General features: G+C 32.1%; 1 protein-coding gene across 2 annotated transcripts in view; it reads right to left on the bottom strand.

Annotated features, from left to right (window-relative positions):
* Window positions 1–5,704: 5,704 nt before the first annotated feature.
* The window catches only part of Sec3 (exocyst complex component Sec3), a 158,777-nt gene continuing 152,995 nt past the window's right edge, over window positions 5,705–11,486 (bottom strand). For both annotated transcript variants that reach the window (XM_076454434.1, XM_076454439.1), the window contains 3 exons: window positions 8,772–8,894; window positions 6,742–6,813; window positions 5,705–5,924 (listed from right to left, as the gene is read on the bottom strand). In XM_076454434.1, the coding sequence (XP_076310549.1) occupies window positions 5,772–5,924; window positions 6,742–6,813; window positions 8,772–8,894 (348 nt within the window). In that variant the 3' untranslated portion in view covers window positions 5,705–5,771. The remainder of the gene's footprint in view (window positions 5,925–6,741; window positions 6,814–8,771; window positions 8,895–11,486) is intronic.

The following is an 11,486-nucleotide window of genomic DNA, read 5'->3' as shown; positions in this document are numbered from 1 at the left end:
TATATGGTTTACAAAAATACTAGCGTATTTTCAAACATTGTTGAACATTCGAGAATCTCGCGTGATTTGCACAAAAGCTAGCCGAGAGACAGTAGAAGAATATATTATTAGGTCGCTACAGTAAGTATACTATAAACCTGGGAAGTTATAATTTTGACGCACGTTTCTTACTCGGAAAACTATAGTTTTTGTTATTTGGCGTTTTATGACGCAAACAAACTAGGCTATCTGCGCTAAACAACCTGTAAAAATAACAGTGAAAGCATTATAAAGTGTAAAGAGAAATTAAGTTAAAACAAAAACAGTGGCCCACCGTTAGATAAAAACAAATAAATTAAAAAGGTCAATGGTCCTTAAAAAATGAAAAACATTTTAACGTGGACAGTGTCACCGTCGCCACTGACCAACATTAGAGGTAAACCCATGGTAAAAACGTGTTTAAAATAGTGCTGTCGCTCACGGTCATAATGCGGCACGACAATAAAATGTGGGCTATTGCGACTTGAGTGTCAAACAGAACACAAATTGGTGCATTAGTCCCTGATGAAACAAAACGATGAGTTAAAAATTGTGACCAATGTGTAGCCTAGCTAGTACAACTTCTCTCCTGATCCTTACAGAAACAAGACGGCTAAAGTCCAATGGAAGGTTTTATCTGGAAAGGTTTGTTATCACGTTGCTCACTCCAAGTCGACTCCCAACTGGAGCAGAGCAGAGTCGATTCTTGAATACAGGGCCGTAGTCCATGTATGGAGCAGACACAACAGTGATAGTGCCAGATCAGACAGATTTAGCTGCAGTCTCAGCGAGCCCATTCTCGCGGATATCAATGTGGCCTGGTATCCAGAAAAACTGGATAGAAGTTAGATGTTAAAAAGAAATGAACCAATTGGTTTTGAATATCAGCGTAAACAGGGTAAGAACTAACGTGAAGCGATTCCAGAGCCAGTCGAGAACTAAGCAAGTCAGTATAAATAGTGCAATTTGAGTACTGCTTAGCTTCTATGTGATCCAGGGTAAGAGAAATGGCCTGCAGTTCAGCAGTGAACACAGAAACCGTAGACGGGATTTTGTTCACAACCACCGAACCACAAAAAACCATGGCAGAGCCCACAGAGTCACCTTATTTTGAACCATCCCATATAAATGGGAATGGAATGATGGTTCAAAAGATGTTCGGCAAATAGAAAACAGTACTTCGAATCAAGAATATCTGCTTTTTCAGATGACTCAAAGAAAGATCACACCTGGGGATGGTAATAAGCTATAGTGAAATGGGCTGATCTATGGAGACAGCAACATCATCCAAGGAAAGACCAAATTCAGTCAACTGCGCCAGGATACCAAGTTCAAAAGAAACAAGAGTAGACCGTCTATTCTGATAAAGTACGGCCCACTGAGAAAGGAAAGCACAATCCCAGGTGGGATGTTGTGGTGAGGATCGAAGTTTTAAAACATATAATCAAGACAGTTGCAAACGGCAGAGGTTTATGAGACATAACATACTCTAGACTGGGGAAGTGCAGAACCAAAGACACAGATTGTGAATAGGGCCCAACATTTTCAAGACCGAGTTTCTGGCAGAGCCATAGACCTAAGACCCATAGTCCATTTTAGAGAAAACGAGGGCACGATAGATCTTGAGCACAGAACATTGGTCCACTCCTCAAGAGGTGGAAGAAAGGACCCAGAGGATGTTTGGTGCCTTTTTATACTTATGGTCAAATATAAGCCTCAAGAACTTTGCCTCGGGTGCCACAGGAAGTACAACATCACCGAAACGGCGTTCGGAAAAGGGGTGAATACCCTGTTGGTGGCAAAGTGCGTGCAAATTGGTTTAAAAAGAAAAAAAGGTAAAACCGTTTGATGTTGTCCATTTCAGCAAACAATTGAGGGCTGTATGTTGCTGCTGCTCAATAAACCTCATGCTTTATGACTGACACAAGATACGGATGTCATCGACATAGAGTCTATTTGCAATTCTTGGGGATATTTAAATTAGCATTCTTTCCAAGACAGTAATCGTAAAAACATATGCTTAAATATAGAAACTGAATTTGAAGGTTCAGTGATTCCAGCTGCTAACATTGCATTGATTTCTTGTTTGGTTAGGTTTCTCATTGTACAGGGCAATTGGAAGAGCTTAACTTTAACCAGATCTCTTGCCATGGTCTTGATCTTGTGTAGCACAAGGTATGTCTTTCCTGCTCTATCTGTGAAGATATCTGCATATTGGCACAGTAGCTATTGCACATTTTTATTCTGCTTGCCAATCAGTTCTTCACTTATGTTGATGTCCTTGTACATCTCATCTCCATTATGTGGTCTTATGTCCAAGAGGTCTTTATCTTCTAGAACAAAGTTACTGTCTTCTGGTTTTGAATCTGACAGGCTTTTGTGCTATGTCCATTTGTATCTCAGTAGCTGTTATTGTACCTACATCTTCCCTCATAAAATTCTTCTTGAACAGATTGGCATGATAGATGTTGGCCTTTCCATCTACTATAACTTTATAATCCATTCTATTAACCTCTTTCTGTACTTCAAAAGGTCCTTTTCACTGCAAGGTTTGTTTTTGTATTTGGGCAACAGAACTAAGACTTTCTGTCTGACCACAAAACATTGATCACTGGCCTTTTCATAGAAGTGCTTCTGACTGCCTTGAGTTGGAAATAAGCTCTCTCGCGCAAAATAAAAAGTTTTCTCCAATCAGTTTGAAGGGTTTAACATATACTGATATATGTTTCTTACTTTCGACTTTTCTTTTCTTGTCCACATCTTTTTTTCAGTATCTGTACTAGACCTTGTACATTTCTTCCATACAGTACCTTGTAGGGCAAAAATCCTCTACTTGAATGTTAGAATTCTTGATAAGCAAATAATCTGCCTGCTGGTACTTTTACCACTCACCTGGTCTCTTCTGTCACATTTTCCTCCACATAATCTTGAAGACTGTGTTGACTCTTTCACAAAGTACATTCAATCAGGCATTGTATGGGATGGTAAATAGTTCCATAGTTGTGATGAGTCTACAAATCTTTTGCACTAGTTCTGTCAGCACATTCCAGTTGCCCTTGACAGATACAAGTACTAGTGGTCCAATCAAACCCACAACTATTTTGTTGAATTGCTCTTCAATGAGAAGCATATCACCTAATGGCACCTTGGCTACCTTTCCTTTAGGTATCATCTTTTGATGGGTGGCACATGACCTGCAGAATTTTATCACAGCTCCAATGACCCACAGCCAATTGCTGGTGATTCTGTTTGCCATCTTTTTATTTCACTCCTAGGTGTTATATTACAATTGACTCATGAGTCTAGTATTCTGTTGGTATTATGATCCGATTGAATTCCCCAGTAGAACTGCTTTGTAGATCCATCACAGCACTCCCTTTCAGTCCACTATTCTGAACTCTTTTTCCTTCTGATATTGTGCTCTATTTCTCCCTGGTATTATTTCAATTTCTGCTGTGAAGGGTTTTCTTCTGTGCTTCCTTTAGTTCCTCTAAGTGCACATTTGTGATGTCACTTTGAGACTCACAGAGATTGATGTCTTGCTTGTTAAAATGCTTGCATTTAAGATGCTAATTCACCTTCTGGTATTACTTTGAGTAAATAGATATGTACTTGATTGATTATTTTTTAGTTAAGCACAAAACTGCAAAGTACAGAATCTCTGATAACATCCTTTAATATTTGGACTTCAAACACCAATAATGATAACAAGATGGCTCAGTACCTTAATCATTTTTATAATAGAGCGTTATTAACTATGTTATCGAATTCCACTTTCAAATAGTATAGGTTGCAAACGTATGTAGATTATGATCACATGATTTGTAATCTTGTGATGTAACAAGTGAATAAAATCCCTGCATTGAGCTTTAACATGTAAATTCATGAGATATAGCTGAACAGTACTATTACTAATTCTTATTTGATGTTGTCAATGATTATCTAGTTTAGATATGGAATATTGTTATTTTGGAGTTAATTTGTTTGTTGACTTTACTGTTTTTCTTGATTTCTTCAAGACTTGAGATACTTAATAATCTAGATTTATATAATGTATTGTTTATTTTTGTTAGTTTCAACTCCTGACCAGGCACCTATTTCTTTACAATGCTTTGGTAAGTTATACATTTTGTATTTCAGTAGTTATTCAGGTTGTGAATGAGCTGGATCTCTTTGTTTCAAGGTTATGTTCATTATTGGCTATTATTAAGATTTTAAAACAATTAGAATGGACAAGAACATCACACTCTCCAAAGTATGTTCAAGCAAATTTGACTTTAAGATTAATATAACATCATAGGTTAGCATGTTCTTTCATTTACTTTGGTTTTTTTAATAGAACCTACACACCCTTGCTGATAGCAAGAAAAAGTAAATTTATAAGCTACAAACGATACATATAAAGCAGAAATTTGGTCCTTAAATCTTAAAGAAACAAACAGTGGCAACATTTATAGGCACCTGCAGGGAGACTTGCCCCCAATGGTAATGAGTAACATAATTATTTCTATATTAATTCAATATACGTTTATGAATTTGCATTATTATTAAACTTAATTTTCAATTCCAATAAAAGATACCAGATTTGTGAGCAGCTTTACTTAAAGAGTCCCATGCTGACACAGCAGTAAGTCTATTAATTTGCAATGCCAAAATCTGTGGTTAGATTCCCTTTGGTATACACAGCAAACAGCTCATTGTGGCTTTACTATAAATAAAAAACACACAAACACATATTATTTACCAGCTCCAGATATCTATTTATCGCTTAGCCAACTGCTGAAAAATGTTACTATCATAGTAGCTTCTTAGATATTGGACACTGCAATAATCACTCAGATCATCAAAGATAAATGAAGTTTTGCAAACTTCCCTTGAGCCCTAATACAGAATGATAGGGTCAATCTATCAATACCAGAAGCAGTTTGTCAAACAGACTGATGCAACCTGGCACATACTTCATGAGACAACATCGTCAGGGTTGACCAAAGAGATTTACAATGATAGAGTACATACAGCTGCAAGTTTGAGGTATGGCTTAATGAAACCTTCCGTTAAAAATATTAAATGCATCAAATCTGACTGTAGGAATTTGCCTATTGTCTTGACTCTAATGACAAAACTTTGAATGCTGGTCCATAATTTCTTGACTTGCTCCCCTTCTTGAAAAATTTTTGCAAACACCCCTGATGACAGGTTAAACCCACAACTGTATCTTTGGATATACTCTTCTAATAAACTAATATTATTTTGAAAACATTTTCCTTGATATAGTAAAAGTTTTGATGAATAATCAAAAACTAATTTTAATTACTCAAATATTTTGTGTGACAATAATCAACATAATTACTGCTCAAAAGTAATCAGTTGATTAGTTAATTGATTAAATTACCCAGTTAAAAGACTACTATACTTGTTTTGATGTAGTAATGGAAATGTATGGATGAATCTGAAAGAAAATATTTATATATGGTCAGTACTAGCAATTGTATTATAAACAGTAATTTGTACAATGGTAATAAAATGTTATACAGGAAACTTACTCATCCATGTTTAGTTTCATTGTAACGTTATCGTTTGTTGTTATAAAACAATCATTAGAAAGCACTTCTAATTTCATTCTAGTCATAAAAAGAGGTTGTTGTTGTCTTTTAAAAAGTCTTGAATGATATTATGCTCAATGAAGTGCATGATATACTACTAGTTTTATTGGTTTAGTATTAAACCCTTTTTGGTGATACAATAATGAATAATTAGTGAGATCGAGCTATTTCGGAAAAGAATTCAAGAATATCATTAATTGTAAATTCCAGAATTATCATTGAACCAGGATAGCAGCGTTCAATTAGACCTTCAATATACTTGTATTGTCTGATAAATTCATCTTGCATGGAGTGCCAAACAACCTAAAGAAAAGAAAGAAAATTATTTCATGAGATAAACTAAGTATACAAACACAAAGAATAAAAGTTTAAGTTCAAGTTAATGTCTAGTATAAATACAGAATAAAATGTTTATATGTATAATATATATATATATATATGTAAATATAGTATTTTAATAGTAGTGTTTGAGTATATTGCATTTTTCTTGATTATTTGACTAAAGTGATAAAAGTTTTTACCTTAGGTTATATGTTTAGTCAGATTTGATAAATATTATATTCCAACGTTATTATATGCTCTTATTATTGGAAACCTGTACTAATGCAGTAAAAATGATGGGTTTAAATCATTGTGAGCCATATTTTCATGTTATATCATAACATAATCATACTAAAATGTGTCCAGACTATGAATACTCTATTAAAGTACTGTTCAGACAATGAAATTGAACAGTTTTGCACAGCATAAGAAAAATAAAGCAATACTCAAGTCTTGAGTGTAGTCAAATTTTGTTTTATTTAGTAGGTAAGTTTGTTTTCAGAACTATTTTAAATATTACTACTGTTAGTACAGTAATACTTTCTTTCTTATAACTGCATAAAATCACATTTAAGAAAAAAAAAATTGAACATATAAAACTAAATTTGTCAACTATCCCTGCAGTTTAGTTTTTAAAGATATATGTAAAAAAATATTTCAGACCAGATGCAAAAGAATTATGTATAGAAAGTAGTACATAATGTTTTTCTTCTCCTTTTAAACTGAAAGACCAGATAATTTTATAGTAAACTGCACATAATTGAGAAAATTCAAATTTGAGACTAGACTACAAACTTACTTGAAGTAAGTTCTCTTCTTCACATAAATGCTTTTCCACTTTCTTGTACAAGCTCTCTAGCCCCTTCTTCACCTAGCCAATACAATTAATTTATTTTAAAAGCTGACAGCAGTACAAACCAAATACAACACTCATACCAAAAACATGAGGTATGAAATGCTACAAATTTTGCTAAGTTTATTATAAAGAAAAGACAGAATTATTAAAGTTTGGAGAAAAATGGAAGGATATCAACATTGTAATTATATTGGAAAACTATAAAAATTTATATTTCAGGAGGGAGAAGTTATAACACAAGAGATATTTTTTGTTTTTCATTTCTTGACACTATTTAATGTAAATGTAAAATGTTTTCTACTAAATTCCCTTAAAATGTTATTACATCTTAGTTTGTATTTCATATAAATTTACTGTATCCTTATATGTACCATTAGTACAACCTTGGTAAATTTAGTTAGTTTGTTTATTTTTTAATTTTGTGCAAAGCTACACGAGGGCTGTTTACACTAGCCATCCCTAATCTAGCAGTGTAAGACTAGAGGGACAGCAGATAGTTATCACCACCCACCACCAGCTGTTGGGATACTCTTTTTACCAATGAATAGTGGGATTGACTGTAACATCACAATGATCCCATAGTTGAAAAGGCGAGCATGTTTGTTGAGATGGGAATTCGAATCTGCAACCCTCAGATTACAAGTTGAGCACCTTAACCACCTGGCCATGCCGAGCCTGTTTGTAAATTTAGATTAACCTTTTTACCATAAATTATTTCTAATAAATTCAAATAGTAAATAAAATGCTTGTATGTAACTTAAAATATTAAAAATTGCATCAAGTGTACATTCTAGGTAGAAGTGACAAACTTGAATTTTGCTGATATAACAGCCCTCAGTTTGGCAATTATTAACAGATCTTTGCATCTGCATTTGCTGCTCATCCTTAACTTAGCTATTATGAAATGTGAAGTTGTTGTCATTACTGACAGTTTTTGTTAAACAAATTAAGAATGAAGTAAACATCAACAGCAAATCCAACAAATTCTAGAAAGTTGCTAACTGTAGTCAATGTCAAATCAACAAAATTGAATCATACCCCTTCTCATAAATTGTATACTTGTTCCAATTTTAAAACAAAGTCAAATAATGCTCTTATTGTTTATTTAATATAAATATATGCACATACCTCAAAGTTATCATTATCCTTTAATAATCTATGTATCTGTTAAGCTATGTGTACACTCTTTTAATAACCAAACAATGTTTTACTTCTTGTTTGTCCTAAGTGATACACAAGCTTATTTTCTGTTGAACAAAATATCGTTATCATTATCCTTTAATAATCTATGTATCTGTTAAGCTATGTTTAATAACCAAACAATGTTTTACTTCTTGTTTGTCCTAAGTGATACACAAGCTTATTTTCTGTTGAACAAAATATCAATATTTTAAATTCACCAAAACCATATTTTAGAGAAATTACATCATTTTTCTCATTGTTAAACCAGCTAAAAATAATATTTTGACTACTTTTTCATAACACATTATTTTAAATATTTTTCCAGTAAAGTGAATGTTTATAACACTAGAAATAATCTGTTTAGGTGTTGATTGATACCTACCAAGACTGAAAGATAAAACTTTTTCTTTTCCATAATTACCAAATAAAGTGGTTCAAATTCAAATTGCAACCAGTGGCAAAAACTGCTTTTAAGGGGGTTTTCCAAATAAGCAAAATAAAAACCGGACAAAGGCAATGTTTTATAGAGTTTATGATACTAATTGTTTCTCTGTACAGTGTATGTTTACAGCACAGCCTTGATATATATATTAAACAGTTAATTACCCTTAAAAAAATCAATTTATATCTTTTAAAAGGTCAAAGCCAGACAAGTGTAAATTCTTCAGTTTTTTTTTCACTTCTTTGTGTAATTTTTTTTCAAATCTTATTACAATTTTTCTTGCATTAACAAATGTTTTACATTGAAAAATTTACTTTAAGCATGCTCTTATAATATTGTTATCACTCACTTCCTTGCCAGGATATTCTTTAATGACTTTTCTGAGCTCTTGTTTGTTGTAAGCCAACTGAAAGCTGACTTCTTCCACTTTCACTCCCTGAGCTACTTTACTTTGTACTCCATCAAAAAACAGCTGGAAAAAATGATACAACATACTATATAAACATCATGATTACTCCAAGCCAGTTCCCTTGGCTGTGGTTTCGCTAGGCCACTAGCCTTAAAAAAAATTACTTGTACTAAATTAATGCTTTCACAGTGGGTATCTTTTTCTACACATCTCACAAGGTTTTAGTGAGTTATATTCAAATTTTAATCTTATTTGTTTATGAAACCATAAACGTCACGTCTACCTATTACATCTTCTCTTTCACAAATTGCTAACTGATGTTTAACACTATATTTTTCATAACCAACAGAAAGCCAAGGTTTAATCTATCAAATGGCACATCATGTTGGTTTCTGTATAGAGAAATGTCTATTTTGTTTATAGTTCAAACTTTATTCCCATGGGAGATGCATAAAAAAAACTTAGCTGATTCTTCAACAACTCTTGTGACATAGCTGGAAAGCACGAAAAGCTGATATTTATTGGGTATTGTCTGTTTTTACGTGTTATTATTCTGTGTCCTTTGGTGCTTATTTCAAATAGAAAATTTCATGAAGATAAATAAAACATATCAGGAGTTATAGTACAGAAACTATAAGGCCAATCTCAAACTTATTTTATTGAGTGAACATTATACAAGTTCAGAACATGGTAACAACCTTTTACATGAGAATAAATTATAATATTCTTGGCTTAAAAACATCCCAGTTATGTTTATATAAATGTTTTAATTCAATCAAAGAAATAATCATGATCAATGACAATATTGAAATTTTCTATACTATATGGCTTTCGGTAAATAAATAAGAATAAAATAATAGTTTGAAAATGTGAATACATACATATAAATTCATCCACATACAAAATAAAGAAACTTCCAGATCATATCCTTACTTATACACACCGTACAATGGTACATGTGTAATAGCCTCCAACATAAGTGACCATATTATATTTTGCAATATCTAATCTGAAACTAAATAAAATATGAAACAGGAAACTACAGTCATAATTGTATTTCATTGCATATGGCTAGGTTTATTTTAGATATGAAGGTGAAAAATTATATTGTACCAGCTCGTTGAACAAAGTTGATTTAAAGAGGTATTACAGTGATTTAGACATTTTTAACCCTACTAGACCAGGCTATAAATTTTACTTGTAGCTAATAACACTCTTTTCATATTTTATCCCCAAAATAAAATTAGTGGATGAAGTTGTTTCATATTTGACAAGAAAGTTCCTAAAGGTTTGTAGTTTCAGAAAAAAATATTTAATTTTTATGTTGTAGTTTCAGAAAAAAAATATTTAATTTTTATGTTTTCTACTAGTTTTAATACATTATAATGCTAATTTCATTGACATACACTAACAGTAAAGTGGTTTAATTAAATTTAGAATGCAATGCAGTACCATACACAGAAAAAGAGTTTAAAAATGGCACTGAGGGTCATAAGGTTTAAGAAATATGTAAATGATACCTACCTAAGAAAATTATACCATGCATAAAAATATCTAAAGTTATGAAGGGATTTTAAAATTAATTTGAGCAGACCACAAATTATATACGACAGAAATATATAATTCATAAGTATTCTGAGCCAGTGATCCCTAATCACATCAAAATTAGTGACAAATCCATGGTACTCAACATGTTGGAAAAATCTAATTCTATTAAAAACCTAACTTAAAAGTAGATTTATATAAGATCTTTTAAATGCCAAATATGTTTTATTGGTAACTATCTGCTAATATAGATATTTCAAGTTTTCCATTGAACCTTGAAAAATATTTTTTAATATTTTGGCAAATGTCCATTATAAAAAAATAATATGTGGCACTAAACATACACATTTTTGGTGTTACATGTTATATCTTGAATATTTGATGGGTAGACATGAAATTAATTATTTAAATGATACGCATTTTGGAAGATAATATTTATTAAGTTTCTTGGATGAACAATTATAAACAAACATATCCAATACATATTCAGAGGTTTGAAAATGTTTTATAGTAAATAACTACCTACAGAAGTGATAACTTGATTAATAAAAAAAAATTAAATTGGGTCGAGATATTTCATGCAGAGAAAGTGGTTAATCATATTTTTCTGTTTTTGTCATCTAATAGTTATCTAAGTAACAGCATATCAAAAGACTGTGTTCTCTATGTGAGAAAATACAAAACCATTACCAAATATAAGAAGTATCAAATTTGGTTGATGTAAAGATCAATGGTTAGCAAAACTAACAGAATGCAATTATCACAATTACTTTCAATAGGTTAGGAATAATCAAAAATCACTGGGAAACAGGTTGTTTGGAATTGCTATTCCTACTAAGATAAAGAATTTTCTAAAAGTTCACAAACAGATGCACAAAATATTATACACACACTTAATGAGTATTTCACATGTATTCATTCAACACTTGGTAACAAAAAATTATCCTCTATCCACTGAACATATAGAAATGAGTTTCTTGGAACTATTTATGTCAAACAACTAATTTCAACAATTAAAAAGCATAACAAACCTACAGCTGCTTGTATCATTACAACAGGATGCTATAATTTAGTAGTCCAATTTGCATGAATGGGGTTTAAGTGCAGGCC

Source organism: Tachypleus tridentatus, chromosome 1 (assembly GCF_004210375.1).
Source record: "Tachypleus tridentatus isolate NWPU-2018 chromosome 1, ASM421037v1, whole genome shotgun sequence".
Lineage (NCBI taxonomy): Eukaryota > Metazoa > Arthropoda > Merostomata > Xiphosura > Limulidae > Tachypleus > Tachypleus tridentatus.
The sequence above is the reverse complement of the archived record's forward strand: the minus strand, read 5'-3'. Positions and strand labels throughout refer to the sequence as shown.